At 33.3% G+C, this 25,358-nt stretch overlaps 1 protein-coding gene across 1 annotated transcript in view; it reads left to right on the top strand.

The window, feature by feature from the left end:
- The window catches only part of LOC110376260 (PAS domain-containing protein cky-1), a 121,127-nt gene that overhangs the window by 47,519 nt on the left and 48,250 nt on the right, over nucleotides 1–25,358 (top strand). The window contains exons 4-5 of the mRNA XM_049837791.2: nucleotides 15,124–15,185; nucleotides 17,195–17,284. Of these exons, the coding sequence (XP_049693748.2) occupies nucleotides 15,124–15,185; nucleotides 17,195–17,284 (152 nt within the window). The remainder of the gene's footprint in view (nucleotides 1–15,123; nucleotides 15,186–17,194; nucleotides 17,285–25,358) is intronic.

The raw sequence follows: 25,358 nt of genomic DNA, 5'->3' as shown, positions 1-25,358 counted from the left end.
AATATTTTAACTAAGTTCCCGTCATTTACATCCATATAATTACACATTAATCTTAAAGTAAGCAACTGTGTTGATGATCAAATAGTTATTCGATCAGATAACAGATAACCTCCAAGTTTATTGGGCATTAAAAACAAGTAAATAAATATTTCTCAACACATCAAATGAATATGAAAAATGTTCCTTCGTCAAATTATGCGTGGATAATTTCATTGCAAATTTGATTAGTGTTAAAATTATGATTTATGAAATAAGAAACAAATTATATGTTTTTTGTGATTTATTTTAGTTCCGTGCGATATATATTTTGGCAAACAGTTTCCTATTGAGCTTTGATGCTTATAGTTAAATATTTGTTAAAATTAAACCCTAATTTAAATATAAGCAAGCCACTATTTAGACCCGTAACCATAATTATTTAGGATCGATGCAAAATCCTCATGCTATTTTTTCACCACTTGTTGTTTATCCTTTTTTTTTCAGAATACATATGTGTGATGCAATACATAATAACATTTACCTACACATACAAAACCCATTAATTAACTCAACATCAACAATTAACAAAAAACGTCTTATCTCGATACAAAATCTAAGCCAATCGCGTATAACCTACAAAGATGGGAGCTAAGGTAACGCGATAAGCGCACGCGCATCACCATCATTACCGACTGCGCAGAGGAGCGGCACCGACACTTAGCGAGCTATTATCGACGTATCGCAATTGTTTGTTCGTTTGTGTTTACAATTGCACTGTAATTAGAAATAATTACTGGGAGTAGGCAGTAAATTGTAGCTGTGTTAGACTTCTAGGTATGGAGCGTTGGGAACGGTTTCAATTTTGTTTTTTTTTTGCTGTTCTAGTAGTTTAAAGTTACTGGTAAATTTTTTTTCTGTTCTGTTTTTTTAGTAGTTTAAAGTAAGAGGTAAATTGTTTGAATTATTGATGTGGTTCTTTTAATATAGGTAGATAATGAAACAGATTGACACCAAAATGTGCCGACAAATCTTGAGCACTGAAAATGTATAATGATGAAATAAACAATTCTCTTTTGAAACGTAAGAAGATTGATATTTTTAAATCAAAGATAAAGGAAGAAAGCTTTATGGCAAAATTGGACTTTGCACACATTTGATTCACTTACAAATAAATATAAAAAACTGGCTGGCAGGAGCTGGATGCGAGCAGCCGAAATTCGATCTCAGTGGCGTGCACTTGGAGAGGCCTATGTCCAGCAGTGGACTGCGATAGGCTGATGATGATGTTGATGATGATAAAAAACTTCAACAAAATATCTAAAAGCCATCATTCAAGCAATTAAAATCACTAATATCAACATTAACACTTACCTACAGTTATCAGTACTTAACACCGACTACATAATGTAGGTGCAACCAGTGGGTAGCTATAGTGCGTTAATCCAATTAGTGTCGCAGTCCCGTGTCGCATTAACATAGCATTTGAATTTTAAAATAGGCAGAAAATTACATGCAACCTGTTATACGAACAGGTGTATGTGTTTCTGATAGTAAGTATAGTGGAGTGTGGGGATTGCCTAAATGTAATTTAGTAATTTGTCTTTTAAGTGAATTTAATTGGTGTTTTGTTTGTTGTAGTGACAGTAAGAAAGGTAAATGATATTTTTTTAGTCAAATCTCAAAAATATCGAATACTAGCTGTTTCTCACAGTTTCACCCTCGTCTCTCTCTTGGACCCGGAGAAAGTAGAGCCTATGTTACTAGGGGTTAATTTAATTTTCCAACAGTGAAAGCTATTTAAAAAAAAAAATAGTTTTTTCGGAGCCTTTAGAGTACAACCGAAAAATTATATGATATAATTTGTTACCATTTATCTATGCTTTCAAACTTTTATGACTCTGATATAAACACTCCTGCTTACTACAATATTCAAAAATATAACTATCGTCTATTTTACCATTTAATTCTCATTTAATAACGTACAAACGCATGCAATGTACTAATAAATAGTAAAGTGATGATTCACAATACGAAACTGCCGCAAGCAATATATTTCAAGAGCTATTTATTTATTGCCTACCGTAACTGTTAAATGAATGCAATTATTTTATTTCAATTTTAGAATTTAATTTATCACTTTTGAAATGAGTAGTTGAATTATGGATTAGGTGAATTATTGTTTTGTATTTTTTTGCACAGAAAAAAATATTTTTAGTTAGTGGTCTTGTAGCTTTATTTGAATCTTATTTGTACACCTAATATTTTCCTTAATAAAAATACACGACCTACATTTGTAACAAAAGTTATTAAACCAACCAGCTGGTTTTCAGGGCTGACAGGCATTACAACAATATCAGTTACGTTAGGAACCTTTGTACTTTAAAAACTATAATGAACTTTACACAACACCCTAACACTTCATCAAACATTACTCTTTTAAAACACATTGGCTAACACCATCTAAAATGAGCATCAACATATCAATCACTCAATCAAAAAAACTCATCGACAGACGTATAAATTTCACTCAACTAAAGGCCTAAAGTCAAAGCCAGTTTGACAGGCGCAGCCGGGGTATAACGCTAGTCTTGTGGGTTAAGGTCCTTAGCAATCTCAGCCCTATTCAGACCCGTATGGTTAGAGATTTATGGCAACATTTGTTCACTATTATTACGTACTAACCTTACAATTGAATATTATTTTAATAAATGTTCTTACCTGTTTCTTATGACTGTATTGAAGCCTTGAATTGATAATGGAATCGCTGATATATAATTTTGTTTTGAGACGAAGGGGTTTGAGCTTTATGAGAGTAAAGTAATCATTAATATCTATAAGTTCTATGAGTGTGTAAAAAATCATGTATGCACAATACATGTCGTTTTACATATTTTATTTTGTATTCCGTATAAAAAAAAGTTCCTTGTGAATACAATTGAGTCTTAATTTGATTACTTTTCCTCTTCTCAGTCTTGAATAATGCAAAAAAATACTCAAGTCGATTTCGTTAAATGTAGGTATTTTTTGGAAATATCCAATAATATTTTCCTTCAAAATCAAAACGTGAACATGTGAAAAGTAAAAGTACTACAACCATTTCGCAAACACCATAAAAACACCAACGAAATACGTTAAAATTTTTGCAACAACCCATAAACACGAAATAGGGTCACCATGAACTGAACCACTTTGCAATTTGACCTCCTAGTACCAGACCCACAGACCCACAAGCACACATTTACAACATTCTTAATTAAATTAATTGTCAGTTAACTATTCCAGCAACAATTAACGCCTTGGGTAAGGTCGGAAATAATAATAATATTTTTTTATTCATATCGATTGATACAATCGATTACAACACGCGTTTAATCGATACAATGGGCGATTCGAATCGATGAAAGACGTTTGACGTCGAGTGCTCACGTGTTACATTACAACCTTTTTGTTCTAAGCTAAGAGTTTATCAATCAATAACGTAATGTATTGTTTTGATCGAGAACTTCTGTTGTTCGGTAATCCGAGGTAGCCATTAAAATCAATTGTTATATAAGTTTATTGCTGTTAAGCTTTAAATATAAAAGCTTACGTTGCATTATTTTTAATGATCTTAAATAATGTACCGATTGAATTTATCAATTTCGACATTTACGAAACTTATCGTCAAAATCCGAGTGAGAAACGAGACTTAATATGCTACTTTTATCCATGTACGGGAAGGAGTTCCCTCAAGACGCGGGTGGAACCATGAGATTCAGCCAGTATTGAACACCACATTGCAATCAAGACAGCACACAGTACAAAAACTCATCTTTGATAAATGACCTTAAAATCAAGTGCCGATCGCACTTTCAATTGTTTTAATGGTAAAAAAATCCTCAGTTACGGTACAAAAGGTCAGCTTAAACCAGTAATGATGATTTCATCAATGTATTAAAATTAGGCGCACACTGCAGACTAAAAAGTCGGCCGACTGTTGGCCCGGCTTTTAGATATATATATTTTTAATTGTGAACTCCCTCAAAGTTTTTAGTCGGTCTGATACCGTGGTGATAGGTGACAAATAAGTAAATATAGAGGATATAGTCAGTAGATCTGAAGACTAGAATATAGTAAGTCATGAGTAATAAGTAGGTATATTATAAGCCTTCAAATTTGCAACGCCTGAAAAAGGCCGCTAAGCTGTACCTTAACTTTAGCATTAGTACCTGTAAATACCTTGACACACGCAAAAAAATATTTTGAGTTTGAGATTTACGAGTCCAATCCAACTATCGGCCGACTAAAAATGTGTAGTGTGCGCGTACTCTTAACATTCGAGGGAACTTATTCACGGAACTGTATTCTAGGATGTACGATAACGGATGTTTTTGGATGTTCGATACGTTTTAATGCAATATGAGTACGGATAGTTGTTTTTCGTTGAGTGGTATGTAGGCAGCTATTTCTGTCCGTGAGTGTAAGGTGAGTCATCTTGAATGTGTAACAATAAAAAATTGGCTGGCTATTACCTCGGACAAAGGATCAGCATGGCCATCCAACGAGGTAATGCTGTCAGCCTCTTGGGTACGCTCCCAGTTGACAGCGATGGGGATGAATTTTTAGATATAGTGTATAATATACCTATATATATTTTTTATTGTTCTACTAGGATAGTTTTTTTTTGTGTTGTAAATATCAAAGTCTGTATGTTATTTTTAAAGTAAATAAAATCTTTATGTGTAACAATATACTATTGGACTTATATGTACATATGTAGGCATAGTTTTGCAGTAACAGTAGATATAGTAGACGGTGTAAGTAATCTTTTTGAGCGTTTCGGTGGGATTATAACGGTTTGTGAAGACCTTACCTATTTAATTTAACATAGTACTTCCTACCCTAAATTAAAAAAAAAAACACAGACCTTAGTAACTACTGAATAGGCTTATTATCAGATTGCGGAGTAGTTCCCACGGGAAGTAAAAGTAGAGACCGCTTGTAGAATATAGTACGAGTATATATTAAAAAAAACTAGCGGTCAGCATTAACTTAAACATTTTTTGAAGTAAATGCCTGCCTACTCTACATTAAGAAATATAGTTAAATGATTACGTTGACAGGATAAAATAGTAAAATATAAGTAATTGCAATTTTGATGGATGGCGCAGATTGCATGCATTAGTTTTCAATTAGCAGATCATAAGTTTACGTCCACTTATATGCAATTTATCATTCGTTAACAAATCTGTATAGGAGTAAATGTTTCTGTCATCAGCATTTTTCAGTGAATATAAAACTGAATTCTTTTTTTTTTGGGCAATATGACAAAAGACCAAGACAAAAGATGGACCTATAATGATAACGTTTTTTTTTTAGTTTTCTTTTTCAAGTGTAAGTATAATATTTTAAACAGTAAGTAATGGTACTTACTTGCAGGTTACTATATTACCTCATACAAAAAATAATACAAGATCAAGCCAGTAAATCACAAAGGCACTTCTTATTTAAGATTACGCCATTACACCATTACATTGAATCAATTCGTTTGTTCAAACCCAGGCAAACGACACACCTTGTCATTACTTTAGCGAATGTAATATAATTAAAATTGATGACTTAATCATCTGACGCAGTTCCAAACTATTGATGGCTAGATTAATGAAAAGAAATATCATATTTCATTCATGTTCGCTTCGCAATTTTTATTTGTCAATGTTGACAGCCAATCAAGACGGAATGCGTGTGATTTATTTAGAAATTAACGGCTAGTGATCAAATAATATATGTTAGTATAATTTGAAGGTGATTTTGTGGTTTTTAGAGTATCGTTTTACTTGAAATATTCTGTTGAGATACCAAATATACTCAACGCTCAATACAAAAGAAACAAACGCGCTCGATATCAAAGGATTGGTATCTGAAATAAAAATGTACCAACAATTGTACAAAATAACCTTGTAAACCAAACCAACACTTACTATAAAAATAAAATACCAACAGGTGGTACTCTTACGTAATATGTAACTTAATAAACAGTTAGAGTTTCCCGAAAATACGAGTCGATAAAACGTATAATTACAAGTTAAGAAAAATATCGAGTGGCACCGAGTTTCATCACTTCACACCTCTATTTTGGACGATTGCACCGATCACTTAAACGTTTAGATAATTTTAATAATAGACCCCATATATTAACTAGCGTCACCGCCCAACTGTTGCTCTATCTAATTTCTAATCTAACTACAACTTAATTAATAGCCACTTGTTGAAATCGATTTCGAGTTTGATTTATAAATCGAATGACCTGTATTTACGCGGCCTATCCACTCGAATATATTATATCGATTAAAAATAACACGTACCTGTGTTCTTCTTAATTTTGTTTATTTGATGGAGCAGTTATCGGAATGTTTATTTTTATTGAAAAAAAGCGAAATGTCAAGGGAATCAAATAATTCGTTTAATAGGTATAACGCTATATCAATATGTGTGAAGATTAATTATACTCTCAACGAGTTTCGGAGTAATTAATGTTCCTTGACATAGTAACACCGGGTTGAAATACTCGAGTCATATTCTACGGAAAAAATATCAATTTGTTATTCTATTAATCAATTTAATTTTGAGAATTGAGATGCTAGATAGTAACTATTAAAGTTCTAGCTATTCTGAGGGTGGGGCTACATCTGACATGAAGGATTAGACATTTAAAAGTTTAAAAGACCAAAAGTAAGTTCTTCCTCAATATGAATTTAACATCCATGAATTCACGAAAAATCACTCACATTGCAAAAAATAATTTTAAATAGAGATTGTATTTAATTTAAAATATTTAAACTTTTGCTACGTAAATTCCTTTGCCCTTTCTGAAAGTCGAGCTAGATAAACTGAAATAATTATCTAATCGGTCGAGTAGTTTCTGAGTTTAATACTTACAACCATATAATATAACTATAGATTATATTCAGACTAAACACACACAGCCCAGTCTAATTAGAAACAATTTCTCCCACAGTTTACGTACCCATCAAACTTTCAAACAGCCGTCAATTTGTAGCTACATAAAGGCCGGCTCACACGAGCCGGTTGGCATGACAAGCCAATCTGCAGTGGCGGCCCTAGGGGTGTGCGAACTGTGCCTTCGCACAGGGCCTCGCGCTTGGGGGGGCCTCGCGCTACAACCCACACTAATATAAAAAAAATATAATTAAAAAATACATAATTATATATCCAAGAAAAAAAATATTTTTCTTTATTTATTTCTTATTCATTCTGCGTTTACTTTTTAAGTTCTCAATTTAACAAAAAAATTGGAACACCAACGTAACAAAAACAACTGGCTCTCGATCCAGTCACGGATTCTTTTTATTTGTGCTTAATTCCGAGTTTAATTTGAGAGTCCTTAAACAAACAATTTTAAAAAATTCGCGCTCGCTACGCTCGCGGCTGTTCACTTGTCAGTGCAGTTCTTTCTAACATGATTAGAGTACTTTTATGTCCCAAAACTCAAAAATTTTCGCGCTCGCTACGCTCGCGGCTGTTCGCTTGTCAGTACCGTTCATTCTAACATGATTAGAGTACTTTTATGTCCCAAAACTCAAAAATTTTCGCGCTCGCTGCGCTCGCGGGTGCTTTACTTTCCACTTCTTTTATTTTTTTCATCCTGTTTTTACCGAACCTAGAAGGTAGCGCCGCTTGTAAGTCCTTTTATTAACAAGAAAATAACTCCTAGCTCACAACAGACTTTTCACGTAGGACAAAGGGCCTCGCATAGACCTGCCGCACGTAGCCTCGCAATGGCTAGGGCCGCCGCTGCCAATCTGTTTGACGCGCTTGAAGCGTTAATTGTCGGCAAGACAGCTGGTGTGAAGGTGACCTTAGGATGCGTTTAATGTTGCGTAATGTTGACAGATGGTGTGCGTTTCACGGGTTTCTTTGATTGATCTAAGTGTTGGCTAAATTAGACGTGTTGGCTTTTACTGTACATGTAGGTACTAAAGTTGTATTTCGTTTTGTGCGGTATTGTGACAGTAATCACTGATAGGTATGTTGTTGGTTGGAGCAAACAGTCAATCTTTAAGTCTTATCGTGTTAGTCTAGTCTTATTTTAGAATGCGAAATATCTTTTTGATCCTTAAATAGTATACTCATTTTTGTAATATGATATATCACAACATTTTTATGTAAAAATTCATACCGGAAACCATAAAGTCAAAGCAACCTTAAATATACTTATGTATGTATGATTCACAAAAAATACATTTCCTTTTATGAAGAATCTAAGACAAAAAATCCTGAACAAGTCCAGCTCCTATTACACTTACTTTGAAAAACCAAACCCTCACACGAGCGTCCCCTTACCCAACTCTAATCCAATTCCCCGACTCCCGTTACCAATACATTACATAATGAACTCACCACTCCTCCCCACTCCGACTGACAGACAATACGGACCTCGAGTCCTACCCGAAAAGGCCTCGCACGACTCGCGAGGCCCGCAACAATTTCTTCTGAAGTAATTGACTGTGGGATTTGCATAAGTGGGGTGGTACGTTGGGACTGGGAGCACCACTTTAAACGACTAATGATTGAACGGTTATGTCGTGAGACAGTTTACGGTTTTTACGAAAAAAGAACGCTCTATAAAGGACGATGGGCGTTTTGGTACCTTGTCCAACAGTGTTGAATGTAGTACCATTGCGTCGGTCTTGGCAAGGCAAAAAATGTTTACTATGACGACTAGTCCCAAATCCTTGTCCATTTCGCGTGACATCGACTAATAGAATGCATAATGTTCATAAATCATCAACGTAGATGTAGTTCTTAAATCCAACTGTATCGAATAAAAACTGGTAAAGTAACAAAAAAACTAGAATTTGGCCTTTTTACAATGTTTGCCTGCCGATTGATTTGAAAAAAGACTGTGCAAACCTTTGCAGTTCACGCAGAACTAGCTGATGTATTTGGTGAAAGTTTTTCAGTCTTTACAATCAATTGAGGTTGAAAAGTCAGAAGACGATGTTTACATAGTACATATTACGACTCAATCTTGCTCGTCAAGACGTGCTGAGATAATGATGGATTTCTTCTTAAAAAAAGATTCTAAGAATATAAATGTTTTGAGCTTTCGTCAAATCAGATGACGATTGTGTTTCCGTAGTATGACTCCATAGACTATTACAACCTTTAGATTATAATAGAGTGTATCTCAAACAATGTAAGATGTCTGTTAACTGAGTTTAAAATTATTACACTGACGACATAATATGCCTCTTAATGAATTTGCATATATGGATGACATACTTGTATGTCGATTCAATTTTTATCGTTACTCGGATCGGACAGCTAATTGAGGCAAGCCCCATAGTTTTTATTATTCTTCACGTTAATACCTTTCTAATGATATATCATACGTTACTGTTGGAGCGGGTACCAAATTCCATACAAAGTGCCCATTGTCCTTTTAGCTAAATTTTCGGTTTTTAGCTAAATTTTGTATAGAAACTAGGAAAACAGACAGTTGCATATCTGTATTAGATTTTAAATTATAGAGGTACCTAAGGGAAAGTGTAGAAAATGTTTCATGAAAGAAACATATTTATTCTTTATTGCACATATACAAAGAATAAAGACAGTTTATGTACAAAAGCGAGCCTAATAATAATATAATTGTCCTTAGAAAATCTTAAGGACGTGGAGATCTAATCACATTGTGAATGCACTTTTTAATGGCTCCACAAATATCAGGTGCAGATGCAAATATTAAATTAGAAAAATCCTCAGACGCTACTCCACAGACAATTTTCTTATAACGCTAAGTCAATTCAAAAATATTTCTCTTCTAACCAAAAACTGGTCAATCGCACAATACCCACAATAACCCGAGCTTTATTAAAAAGGATCAGTGACCACAAGCCGGGCGACAGAAATAACTGGCTCCGATTGACGAGATACATACCATTACGCTAACGAACATCTCAATTTAGCGAACCACCTGAAGCTTGCCTTTAAACGAACACTCACTTTATACCCTTGTGCCAGTGTTAGAATCGTTTTATTTTTAATGGTCATTTTTGTTGGGGTTTCGAATATTTTGATGCGAAATAAATATTTTCACTTTTATTCATTAGTTAGGTTAATGGTGTATATTTGTTTGTGAAGTGTAAGTTTGTTCTGGAATTTTAAATCTACATATAAATTGCAAATTAAACATTTCTTTCCTTTTGATAAAGAATCAAAGTCAACTTCTGCGAGGACAAAAGACAGTTAAAAACTAGGCCATTCAAATAAATAAATGTATCTATAAGGTAATGTTTTACAAGTTTTTGTCTGCCTCTCAGATGTAAGAGATCCCAAGAAAAACTGCTGAACTAAAAACTTTTCTTTACCACCAAATAATACCCATTAATACACATTAGTTTTTCATATACCAAGAAATAAGAACATAGAAACTTAAAACAGCAACCAAAAATCGTATCAAATTACAAAAAACCCACAGTTCCGAATAAACAAATGTGGCGTACATTAGAATTGATTAGGCGGCGTGCGCGCGCGCATTGACTTCGCTCGCTTCACTTCGCTCGCTTCCACTCGTAGGTAATTAATTAGTGTAACGATTATGGCGGTGGGCACGTGCTTCGCCATTATTTATGGACACCATAACAGCGTGAATGTTGTGCGAATTCTATGGGAAATGGGTTCAGTTGATAGGTTTTGATTTAGTTGGGAAAGTGTGTGAAAAGGTGGATAAAAGGGTAAATTTTGTTGAAGAAGATTTTTCTATAACGTACTGCCTATATCTATATTTATATGCCTATATACCTCAGCTGAAACAGAATTCATATATGTATATGATTATATACTTTGTATCATTATGTTTTATGTTTATATATATTTTGGATATAGTATTTTATTTTTAGATTTGTATAAAGATAAGTAGTTTAATTTTGTATATATACTTTGTATAATAAGTTTGCAACCTTCTTTTGCAATGCAAACTTTAAAATACAATTCCTCTTTTACACAAGTTCCACAGCGAAACTTACTTACTGGAATTATAATATTTTTATTATGTTGTAGGATGAACTTGTGAAGTATTTATATACTTCACAAGTTCATCCTACAACATAACACCACGTCCACAATATTTAATTACCGACAGCCAAGCATTCCGTGTAAACATTAAGCTTAATGTAACGAAACAATCTTAAGACTCGTCCTAACAAATGTACTACATTTGAATCAGTTACAAACCCATTTGACTTACTCTAGCCTCTAGCCTCAGGCCAACCATTATATCGGTATTAGGTGAATTTCTTACGCGTTTTTATGATGTTACTTGTGTATATTAATATTTGTCGATTTATTCAAGTTGATTTTAATGTGTAGTGGTGAGTAAATTGGGTAGTTAGTTAATTGTTTTGGTTATTTGTTTGAGTGTTGTTTAGCGGGTATTATTATTTGCGGGTGTATGTAATTACTGCTCTCCACGTGTTTTAATGTAAAACGGTCTTATATCCATATACCTGGTAGATATAGTAATGTAAAACGATATTATATCTATTTAGTCAGATATCAAAAACGACTGAATAATATTTTTCATATTGTTTTGCAAGCGAAACGTAACTTCCCACAGCCAAGTAAAAAGGAACCCATGTCTGTCCAGATTATTTGTATTGATAGGTACTAGGTACCTAACTTCATTTAAATCGTTTCAGTAGTTTTGGCGTGAAAACCCGACAGAAAAACAGAGTTCCTTTCGCATTTATTATTAGCAACGATTTGTAAAAATATCATAATCCTTTTGAATTACAGTACCTACCAGTCTATCAAAGCCAACCTTCCTAATTACCCACAACCTTTACCCCACTAAGTTATAACTAAAACACAGTTAATTTCAAGTGTAGTGCAGTGAAACTATCAGGCTGCAACAGTGATGCACTGCGCCATTCGTACTGCAATCGCACGCATTAGCGGCGTCTGCGCAGACATCCGTCTTGTTAGGAGATGTTTAGCAAGTGTTGGTGGGAGTAAGAGTATGAAAGATTTGTATAGCGGGCGTGATGATTGTCGTGTAGGGTATGTTTTGTAGCGTGAATACTTGATGTTCTTTTGTTATTGTTATGTCATTTTCATATTGTGGTTCGTTGAAGATCAACATACTTTATGCTCTTATGTCCAGTTAATCGATGTAAATGGTGCACATACTTTCGCAGTGTAATATGCCAACTTCCAGAGCAATTAAAGCAGTTTTAGGTTTAAAATTTTTGAAATCAGTAAAAAAAATCTTCAAGTCTTTTATATTTTCAATAACGATTTACTTCTTTATCACACTTATAAGTTATATTCCTATTCGTGGGCATATAAGTTATATTCCTGTATTGACAATTTTATCAAACCCAATATAGCTTGTCATATTCATAGTCCTAGCTTCTCCCTATCATCAACACGTGTCCCAGTAACTGTAGAATCAGTAATTGATCGAGTATGTATCAATTACCTAAGTGTTGGTATTTATCAGCGAGCGACGAAACTTGAAGATCGATCGTCTGCAATACAAGTGTGCGCACGCGTTGATATTCTATCGATCTGGCTTAACTGATTTAATTTGTGGTGAAATCTGTGTTTTTTTAGTAATCTATATTTTCTAGTAATTAAATTGAGTAATATGAAAGTGAGTTTATACTTTTACTTTACAGGTATATCCTAGTTTTAATTTTATTAAGCCACTGGTGTATGTTCCTACTAATGTAAGTTATACCAAATACGATAAAAACAAAGATATCATAAAACATATTTTATCTTTAATCTGTGCAGTCTTTAGAAAATGTGAGTTGTTTTCAACAGAGTACACAGTTTGCATTTTATTGTTAATTAATAAAAAATAAAACACCAAAATGTATTTAATTAAACATCACTACTATTTACTAAAAGCATTAGCTACTCATAAAAAATTAAAACTTCAAAAAAAACATAGTTCTAAAGCCTTCAAACTCATTTATCACGCACAAAAACTTCGATATAGAGATAAACAGCAGATACCCCATCAAACAGTAAATAACTGAGCAGTTACCATTATAACCGTCGGTAGTTAGGTTCATAAAGCACAGTTTTCGCATACATATCGTAGCTCAGTCGCACATAACGGCTGGAATGCATTATTAAACAGTAATGTATAGTGTTCGGCCGCCTCTGATGTTTATCTAATGCTGAGGGAGTTTCTGAGCTTGAGTCAACACTCAGATATGGCTGTTTTTTTATATATTTTTAATGTATTTTTTTATATTAGGTACAAAAAAATATATATAATAAAATGTGATACACTGTATGTACAATTGTATACTGAAAGGTTTTCCTACCTGCCCAAAAAAACTGAATAAAGTCATCGCTTCTAATGTTAAGTACATTTAATTGGTAAATATTAGATAGAAAGACGTAACTAAACACCTATTAAAAATGCTAATTTAATCTAATTTAGAAGTGTCATTAGGTAATAACTGATACAAACTCATGGAGTCAATCTCATGTACCCTTCCTTATTAAACCAATTAATTAAAGTCTCAACACAACAGTACAGTGTGAGCCAACCTTTACAATAACTTATCAATATTCTAATCCATCCTCTACTGAAACCCTTTTGAGATACTTTAGAAAGTGTAAATCCCTTACGCTGAGGCGGCCCATTAGAGACGGGAATTATTCCACAGATAACTTATCGATATAATCGGGTGGCCGCTTATTGTTTATCGATGCTTCCTGGCCGCCGCCGGTCGAGAAAGTATGGATCGATACTATCGATTAATTACGAATAGTGTTTGTCTCGTAAGTGGTTGACATCGATTTGAATTTAGCAGTGTCATATGGATTTGATTGGCTATCTGTCTTAATGCTTATATTGCGTCAGTTAGAGTATGTGTCGTATTAGTACGATGTACGTACGACGTATTAGTACGATCAAGATGGCGTATGTGATATATTCTGCATGAAATTGGCGATTCTTCTAAATATTAAAATGGCTTATTAATTTCTGACACCTACGCAAATATTACACATTTAAATAAAACTATTTTCACGGATTTGGAATAATATGGCTAAACGGTTTGCTCCAGAATTTATACTTCAGTAAAAATGCATGCTATTTAAAATACCATTTTGATAATGTCGTAATTTTTCATCTTCGGAGAAAGGTTTCACAATAGTGATGCGAGTGATCGAGAGCGCTCATCGAGTACAATACTCGACATCGTCGCAATAGAGATGTGTATCAGCGATGTGGCTCCGAATTATCGATTGTTCGTAAATTACTAGTGTGTCGATGTTAGGGGAAATCCACATGATAGAAGATCAAAGGGATTTTTAGATGGATTTTATTGAGAAAAATATTTTATTAGGAGTTTTGAATGCATAGAAAAATCTCTTAAATACGAGTATTACCACATATTTCTAGAGATCCCCGTCGCTTGGTTTTACCCAATTATGGTATGAAGACGAGTTCCATCAACTTGTATTATCAATAACGTTTCCCTTTTAACTTCTTTCAATTTCAAACTAAAATGCATTTGACGCCTTTTTTGAACATTAGCTGTCGTACCACAAAAAACTTAAACGTCTGATGTTTTCTAAAAAAATGTCAGATGAAATAATATGTAAGTATGACGTTGAAATAAGGTCCGTTTTGCAGCCACACTTTATTTAGACAAGTGTTCAACTGGTGTTTAAGTTTTTGTAGTGAGGCTATAGATGTTTAGTGTGCAAGTAGCCTAAACAAGAACATTTCGTATTAAGTATGTCGTTACAATTTCTTGTCGGTCGATCATTGACATAATGTCTTTGCTCAAATGACCGTTTTATCTGCAATTGTAGATGTCTTTTGATATTTTTCTAAATGATAGTAAAAAAGTTACAATAGTTATTATGGGCACATTTCTCTTTAAAGTGTTCAAATTTGTATATACATAGACAAATACTTAATGTTGCTTTTTGCAGCATAACAATATTCGTATAGTAGGTATACTGCAATATGATAAACTGTCATTCTTGGTGCCGCATAAGATTGATCATTTTTGTTCCAGATGATTTTGAAAAATAGACATAGCATTTATATCAGAATTAAAGATGTTTATTCTTCACAGCAAAATAATGTTTATTCCTTTTTGTTCACAGTTTTCAAACGCTTTGACATCAACCACCAACCATCGACCACACTCAACTTCGGATTTTCTAAGGTCAGTAAAATCTTCCCAATTTGTATCATAAGCAAATATTATTAGAGGAAACTTCCAACACAAAAAAGTATCAGAACCCCATAATCGCTTCTGTTAACATCCTCAGCAGGATAACCTCAACTTAAAACCATATTCCCGGTAAATAATATATCACAAGAAACCGAAACGCAAAACCAGAACCATAACCCTTAACTTAATTAATTAAAAACTCTTTCAAAACTTTTCCCACGCAACGTAATTTCACATTTACAAATTCTCAAAGTACCCAAAGTGTTTTTTCTCCGTCACTCTTACAGGAGTTTCGAAAGTAAGAAAGGGATACAATACCCATTTGAATTATGCGTAAGGCCATATTAGTGGGGTGTGGTCTCCAGTAACCACTCATTATATTTAATTCTGGGGGTTTTAATCATAAGTTGGAAGCTATTTTTCAAATCAACCGGTACAAGTTCATAATAAACCTTTTTGGTCAGTTGTTTGTAAGGTCAAATGTACTATTAATAATTGTTAGCCTACTTACGTAAGCGAAATGTGGGCTCGTTTGTCACATATTTTATCAATCGGTACTTGTGTATGTGATAATTATATGTAGTCGTTTGACCTCACTTAATTGACTATTACATGTATTACACACGTTATACCGTGGGACAGTAATAATTTGTCCATCAATAGCAAAAAATACCACATAATTATGACACTCAGGTGGGAAAACCCCAAAACTTTCTGATCTTCCATAAAAGATTCTTTTATTATTATTTTTTTTTGACATTAAGAAATCCGAAGATTTTTTTAAATATTAACGTGGAATTAAAAGACCCAGAAAAAAATAGTTTATGTATATTTCATCTATTGATTTTTCTATGTATTTTTTTATTTCTATGAATTCATTCATGTGAATTTGATCCTTTAGCTAGACAGCTTCTTTTAGGTAGATACATCAAATATTAATCATTGTCAAAAAAGAAATCAATTCACATTCTCGTACAATAGGCCAAATTACTCTCGCCTTTATGTCCGAAATACTTAATTTAATAAAACAAAAGCTAATCGCGTAAGGCGACATTATAATATTACTTACCGATACTCGTATTATGTTCAGTCGAGTTCAATTGTCCCGCAATTTAATTTATGTGGTTCATAACTCAGATGTATCACGTTTGAACGTAATGTAAATTAGAACGGTGAACTTAATATCGAGGTTTTTGCATAAATTAGGAGAGGTAAAGGGAGATCTTTAAATAGGTCTTTGAGAAGAGTAGGTCAAATAAGATATGTCAAAGTAAAAATCATTTATTGAAAGTAGGTCAATTAAATTAGCGTCTTTTCACGTCAAAAATACAAATGGTTAGATTTTATCATCAGCATTTAACACCATTGTCTACCATTGTTGGTTATAGCTTCCAGCCAAATTATTTTTGCAGCCATAAAACTATTCTGTATGGACTCTAATTTCATACAAAGAACTTCCTAATCTATAATAAAATCTTTATTAGCACATAAAAACGCATTACAAATTTTAGTTCTAATAAATCACCCAACACTTAAAAGACAAAAGAATGATTCAAAACAGATTTATGCGAATTTAAAACCTATAAAACATTTACGCAAATCAATTACACGAAGCACCGTTAAATGACTGTTTTCCGTAAAAAATATGATTATCTCATGAATATTGAATATCATAATTCAATGTTACACATAATTATTCTATTTCAAAATTATTTAAATATCAACAGTTCAAGATCTTTTGCTGTTTTTTGCAAATTGCATTGAGAAAGGCTCAAGTAGTGACTAGTGTGACTAGATTGCATTATTATTACGCCAATGATGGCTTTGAACAATAGAATTGTTAGTTAGAACTTTAGCGTTAGGTTAGAAGCTCTTGAAAGAAAAGTATTGCTATGCTTGCGTTATTAAGTTTGGTTCGTCGTGGAAGTTTTATGTCACAAATACTTCTGCTTAAATGTTTTTTATATTGTTTGTTACTTACATGTTTTAATTTTCTACAGGCACTAAACGGGTTCCTAATGATGATGACACAAAACGGCAAACTTCTTTACATATCGGACAATGCGGCTGAATATTTGGGACATTCTATGGTAAGTTAACTCTTAGCTTATAATGTAACTTATTAATACCTACTTATTTATATGATGTTGATTGTACTTGATAGTATTGGGAAAGTTCGTTGAAAAAAAATTCCTCACTTTATCCATTCTTGTAACACCACACATCCATCTCAGCATTCTCATTTCTGCTACATGCACTCTCTTCTCGTCCCTCTTTTTCAATGCCCAACACTCCGATCCATACAGAAACTTAATCCATATTTAATCACTCAATAAAAACGATAACTACATACCTATCAACACATTAATAAAATAATATTCTTTTATAACCTTTAAGCAAATAAATAACCTTTAAAATCTTAATTAACCGTATCAGATCTTCTGTCATCGTTACATTAATGATGTGGCTAACACTTACCCAAATATCAGAGGTGTAAAACTGCAATCACTTACCGCTCAAAAATGCAATAAAAATATAATCAAATACTAACTATGCATCTACTAACTTAAGTTTTAAAATTAACCAGCTCAACCGCGTCTCTTGTGGATTACTCCGCGTGTTCGGATAAATAATCTGTAGCCTTTCTCGATAAATTGGTTTTCTAAAAAAATATTTTTTCTAATGGATTTTATAGTTCCTGTCATTAGCGAGCTAATAAAAAGGAACTCTTCAGCTTTTTAATACCAGTATAGATAATGACCTAATTAATTATTTTAATCAAATACTATTACATAATAAGTTACAATAAAAATTCAGATTCAGTTACTTAATATCTTTTTCCAATGACATTCAAAGACTAGCGAAATGACCAGATAGGCCACAACTTTCAGTTTTTGTAACAAAGCACGCCGGTGGGTCCGATACAAATGGTACCGTCTGACCCCAAATAGTTCCTCGTTAGCTTGCGCCGGCGCACAGAAATTAATCACTATGTTTTATTGTTAACCGCGCCCTGTATACAGGTTGATGTGATCGGGTTCAAAAGTAAGGTACTTAGATTTTAAGGAAGATTATTAATTAGTGTTGGCTTTGGAAATCTTCTATAAGAGTTTCATATTAGGCAAGTCAGCAGTTTGATTATGATGGTGTAAAATAAGAGAAGTTTGAAAATGTGAATAACTTTAACTGGGTACAAAATGAGAGCTATTATCGCTTTTTTAAAGTAAAGTTAAATACATTCTTAATTTTGTCTTAAAAGCTCATCATCTGCCGAGCCTTTCTGGAATCGAACCCACACCCTCTTAGTCGTGAGGTTGGTTCTTTACCTAGTAGGCATTATGTGAATAAAATGAATATTTATAAAAAAAAAGTGTATCAACCTGTAGTACAACCATTTTGGCGGCCGCCCGTGTGAAACCCAGCTACCACACATATACACCAATACCTAATGATTGCCAGTCAATATGTCTAAATTGTGATTAATACGCCGTCGGCACACTATCAAAACGAATCATAGCTTATCTAAAGATTCATATTTTTTCGCTCAAATGCATCTGTGGTTATGTTTTGACCATTCAAAGAGACCTGTCAGATGACGTTTCAGATTAAATGTCAAACGATAGTATCCGGGTTGTGATTCAGCTTTTGTATTTAGAACGAGTTCTGTTTTTGAATTTTGTATTTTGTATTTCGAATGTGTGACGTAAATTGAGGTGTTCTAAATGTAGATTATGAGTAAATAGTATGAATCAGTTCTTGATTTTGTTACGTCATTAATTTAATAGGAACTCAACAATGGTTTGCCCTTAGCGTTGATGCTGGGCAAAACCAAGTAAGTTGAAGTTCTTGTAAACGTACTTAAAGCAGGATAATGAATAAGATTATTGTCATAATCAGTTAAGATAAATGCGCTGAATTGAAAAGTTTTTGTCGACCACAAGCAACAACTTTTAAACGTTTTATATTAAAAAGTAACTAATTGTCCTGCATAAAAAGCTAAATATACTCCGGGCTAAAATTATTTTATTACCAAAATGTAATAGGTTATTAATTATCAACTAACCAGTGGCGACATATAAAACAATAAACAAGCCAAAAGTGAAAGCAGCCGGATATTATGAATAAGAACAAAATTGCAAAATATTAATTTCCATGTCGGAGGCACTAATAAAAATATATCAAAATATCACCATGTCCCTTGAGGCTAAAAACTAAATACAGTATCAATTATTGGACTAAACATTTGACACACAATTATTGCATGATTAATGATATGATATCTATAAAAAGTACTATCTAAGACCTTGAACTATTGCTGAAGGCTTTTTAGAACTTCGCAAAGTACAAACTACACTCCTCTGAAACTACTGGATCAACTCATGTAAAAATCTAATATATGAAGAATTTCTATAGACCATCCTATTCGGCCATTTATGATCAAAGAAACTTCGTAAACACAGGCCGTTTTAATCTATAGTCAACTCCTTATAGTGACTAATAATGTACACAAAATTCACTATCCCAGCTAATTATGCTAGCAATAAGAGTCCTGTTATTCTATTGCTATCAGCCTCATTAACTGAACTGACCTTAGAAAGCTCTGTAATTACCATCCTTTATCGATATACAATCAAAGCTAATAAAGACTAAATAGTATCGAGTATTTGAAATTTCGAGATAATCCTAAGTCCATCTTTCGATCATAACTCATCTATCTAGAGAGTTCCCACGCTACACTTCTTATGAGCCAGTAATGTAACGATCGATACAACTATTATTATCTCCACTAAACATCAAAATTATACCTTAATTTCTACGAGATAAGAACCAGTTTGCAATGAAATTGAGCCAACCTCCGAGCAATATTTTATTGTTATTCCGCAATTAAGATTAATGATAAGACTTAGACGCAATAAGTACTTAATCCAAATATCTAGTTTGAAAAAATTCTGTGTACGAGCTTTATTAAGATAGGCGGATTCTGTAGCATTTATTTTGTATCCATAAATCAAAGATACGTACATACGTTTATTTTAATTAATTTAAATTCACATACTGACCTTACAAGAAACTGTAATGTAACATTTCCCTGAGACCAGCATATCCCCTACATTATCTAGAATTATGGCCGTATCTAGATACGTCATTTTATGAAAATATATTATTTTTTTACCTTACCTTACGTTTTACACGTAATTACAAAACTTTTCCATGAAAATTACTTCATCATATTAACTACTGCTAATAATACTACCTATTTATATAAAAGACATGTATTTATCTCAACAAATCGATAGAAAGTGCTCAAGCTACTTAAAGGTTCTCAACAAACTGTGCGGAACTCTATAAAACACTATTGATATCGTAAATACGGCTATAAGATCAAATTGATGCGTAGGAGTGTCCCTAACAGTACTCACATTGTTTATAATTTATTATGAAAATGTCAAACAAAGCGGTTGTTATCTTTCTACACGTTACGATAAGGTGTGTTTCCATTGCGACGATTGATGATCGCCGACTTAAGTTACAATGTTGTGTATAGTACTGTGGATCGTACAGATTTATATATAAGCCTTGATCTACATATGTCATAGCATCAGTTTCTTGAGTTGGATTAGATTCAGTCTTTTTTGTCCAAAAAATATAATTCAATTAGTGGTAATCACTTAATAATTTTGTTGGCTGTCCTTATGTAAGTAAATAAATACAAATTTTGTTCACAGAATTGTATGTCATGGTATAGATTCCTGTAGAATACTAATCAATACCTATTATTATATTTATGGCGATATGCAGAACGCGAGCATGAAAACGTAGTAGATACCTACTTATTTCATTTGCAGTGTATTAAAAAAATGCCATGGGTTGAAAACGAATTACATTAACCAATTAGCTAAAAATAAATGTCTTTGTCTTTAGCTAGTGTTACGTTACAGCATGTTACAGTACAGTGGTAACGCACCTTTACATTCACAATAACTTAGGGCTTATTACAGTTATTAACATTAATTGTGTTTTAACGAATGGTTTTTATAACTCGTGCGTATACTATATACTGAAGAGATAACCTTTTGGTAATTGCTCAATCATTAAATGTCAAAGAAAAAATTATGTTCCCTTTGTGCGTTTTGCTAATGATTATTGTTATTATTTCTAGTTTTAATAAGCTTTTACTAGGATATCCTTTTTACACACGTAATTACCAAAGGCTTTTTCAGGATAGATTTAAGACAAAAACCTTACTCGCAAACTGCTGACTAAACAGTCGATGGGTAGCAATGTATTTTTAAAAAAATATTATTGAAGAAGATATTGGCTAAAACTACTATTTGACTAAAACAGACATTAACACAAGACTTAAAGTAAAACGAGCACTATTTATAGTAATTAATAATCTAAACATCCCAAAAAAGGGTGGCCATTTCAAAATGAGGACCTCACGCGATCCTCCAATTAAGTGCTTAAAACAAAATGTTTTCGCAAATTGTACAAAGCTTCTATAATTGATGTACAGAAACCGTAAGATCAAAGATTAACCGTTGTCTTAAGAGACAATATAATTATCCGCGGACAATTATTCGTGGCTGGATTAATGGCTTTAATTACATTATTTATGATGTCCGTTCTAGCAGGAATGTTGCTTTTTTTTGCTCTTTCCCGTTTTCTTAAATTGTTTAATTGAAGATGTTTTTAGTGGCACTCTAGAGGTCTACCTGTAGGGTACTTAGTGGTGGGTTCGATTCTCACTTCGATAACCACACATCAGAAAACACATAACTGCTATTTAAAAAAAACTACACAATATTTGACGTTAGCACGAGTTATTCCCAATTTGTCACTAGTACCGATTGGTCACCAACTATTTTTTCCATACACCAAGTCCCAATTGGTCATTCGAGCAAAATAAATAATTTAATATTTAAATTTTGAGTTCCGATTGGTCACCCGCATAAAATTGCACGTATCAGAGTACCGTCAGAAATAAACGTGTTAGAAGAAATTTTAAATGAAAAACTTCGATGTAGGTAAAGGTATAGCTCTCATATAAATATAATAAAATTTACATTAAAACACAGGTGAAGACAACTTGGGCATTTTATAAACCCGAAAATGTGACTCGATACTTTTTGTGCCGGTAACAAAAGTACCAGGGGCCCATAAGTAGCAAAGAGATTGTATACATAAAAATGATGAATGATGGTGTAAATTGGTATGTTTATCTACAATTAGGAAAAAAACGTAAAATCCTGACACTCTTGACTGCTATACTCCTGTAAGTTATGCGGTCCTAGTACACGGTGGGCAGTTCCATGGACACTCGTTGATTGGTATATTACTCATCTGATTTATGCGATCCTGGTATTTTGGTTTTGGCCGTGCGGTGTGTGACGCCGTTGAAATCGCGATTTTATTAATAGCGTCTTGCCATATTCGGAAAAAACATAACCAAAATAATAAAAAAAAAAACATATTACAATATTGTAAAGCTCATCTTGTTGACAGTACTTTTTACAAAATAAAGTACGGATGACCAATTGGGACTAAGCAAAATAAAATATTTTATTGAATGACCAACTGGGACACGTTTTTTATGGATGCCAAATCACTAAAATGACGAATCGGGCATAACTCGTTAGCACAAAAATTGATAACTCCAACAATACTTTTGAAGAAAAATTAAATTACCTTTGAAGGAGCTCTGAAATAGGTCACAAGAATAGTTGCAAGCGATTGTCCGAGACTTTTACGTTCAGATTATATCTCGCTCTCTGTTGAAAGAAAGAAAGAAGAAGAAAGAAAAGATATTTATTGACACAAGCCATACATACACAAAGAAATAAAAATAGAATAATAATTTAAAAAAAAGTAATAAAAGGTTGTGCCAAATAGGTCCAGTTCAGCATTATGCCAGACAGCTAGTGTCTGACGCTGGTTTTCAACTGGACCTATGAGGAGTTGCGGGTGTCGATCGGTATGAAATCATTTATGCTCTAAAGACATAATAATAAAACTACTAAACTACTAAAAATAACTAAAAAAATAAATAAAAAAAGGAACCATAATCATAATCAGAAGGATAAATATATAGGAGGCCAAATATACCAGCCAACACCCCAATCACATACCATCCACATCAAAGAAACCACTCAATTGAAAGCAGTTCTCAAGATAATGCCATCGCCAACTAACCACACACATGGACTCATCATAAACAATAGAAGAACGCACAATTCAATATGCAAAACAATGTAATGATAATGCTTTAGACAATGCGCTGTCGCTAACCACTATATCGATTTATTGATGTTCAATATTAAATACTTGAGCAATAAAAGTAGCCAATTTAAAATGACCTCTTAAAACCATTCGAATGACCCCTCTGAGTTCGGTATTTTCCACGAGCTCTCGGGGTAAGGTAGGTCTTGTTAAAACGGTTGGTTTAAGTAAGGTATGGGTTGCACCGCGCCTAAGCCTTAGGCAATGCGGTATTTATCATTTGCTATTGTGCATTCGCCCTTTGTGGTACTGAAGTTCTGAAACAACTTCACACCAGCGATGATATGTCGTTAATGTCAATTGTTATCGGGAATTCAAAATGTTAGTAGGCAGAGTTCGACGGTCAATATTTTGAGTGATTTATATAAGACGTGGCTGTATTTACTTATTATTTTGAATAGTCATTTGTTTTGTACGGGTGCAGCTTCGTTTTGTTATTAGTTTCCTGCCGAAGTAATTAGTGTTTTAGTTCCTTTGTGATGTAAATTACTTGCAACTGGATGCTCTGAACAATATTTCTTGGAGTCGTTATTTGTCAGTTGTGGAAGCTTAGAACGTCTGGTCCTTTAAATTTATATTATGACTTCTAGTTTGATGCTCCTGCTCCAACTGCGTTAGCGTTAACGTTAATGTCAATGGCCAACTACACGTTACTTATAGCATTAAAAATGCGTGTTGGCTACACTTACGCAAAGAGTTAATCCCTCATGAAGTAACGCGTTAACATACATTAAAGAGATTAAACTCAGACACACAAAATAATTCTAAAAACTAAAGCTTTCTCATTTGACCATTCCATTATCGTGCTCGTAAAATGCAGTTACAACTTAAACAAAGTATCTACACTCGTCCTTGCATGCGTGCAATGAGATGACATTAATGTAGCCAACATCACTTAGCGCTCTAAGCTACGCACTAAAACCCTTTGATGTGTCCAAAAAACCGACACCCGAGTTATCGCTTAACGTTTAATGCTATTTGTATTGCCATTAGTATAAATTGACATTAAAACGTTGGCCACATCTGCGTAATGCCAAAATTTAACGCGTTAAGACGCAGGTGGAGCAGTAGCATGAGAGAGAAATGGAGATACGAGTATAAAGGATGAAGCTGGATTTCTATGAAGCTTTTGTACTGCAAAACTTTCGATACTCAAATCAAAGGCCTTAAAAAAATTGCTCTTTATAATTCATCAAGACATTTGCCTTTCGAAATAATAACACTTTTTAATTAACAACAAACAAAAGCGCTAATTCGTAACCTAGAACAAATCAAAGTAATTTAAATCTCATGTATGTATTTAGCTATTAATTTTCATATACTTCTCGACAAGTGTATCAATCGATGTTAAATGATGACTCGATTAATCAATCGAGACATGTATTCATTTGTACGCAATTAGATTGTGTGTTTTCGTTTGTGAATCATTAATCTACATATCCGGGGGCTTGTTTGTCTGTCTGTCTTACATTTGTTTGGTCATAAAAGGGATGGGCTGATGTAGTCGATTCATCGAATAGTTAAGTTGACTAATCGTTGGACAGGGAGATAAAATATGAATCAACTTTTAACAAATGTAGGTAAGCGTCAGTACATTGTAGTAAGTAATTATATAAAGTAGTAATTTTCTTTTTTTAAGGTCAGCATTTTTATCTTACATCCAAATACGTAGATAATTATTTGTAAGAAAATATATTTCGCATTCTGTATCTAAATACTGATAACCAATATATTACCATAAGACCTCAAAAACACTCACTCTCTAAGACTTGCATAGCAACTGAAAATCTCAACATTTCATTAATGAAATCGACTATAAGCACATCCCTAGCTATTCATAATGACATGCAGTGTAAATATTTTAATAGGTGTGTACGCAATGAT

The sequence above is a fragment of the Helicoverpa armigera genome, chromosome 23 (genome assembly GCF_030705265.1).
Source record: "Helicoverpa armigera isolate CAAS_96S chromosome 23, ASM3070526v1, whole genome shotgun sequence".
NCBI lineage: Eukaryota > Metazoa > Arthropoda > Insecta > Lepidoptera > Noctuidae > Helicoverpa > Helicoverpa armigera.
This window is presented reverse-complemented; position numbering and strand designations above follow the sequence as displayed.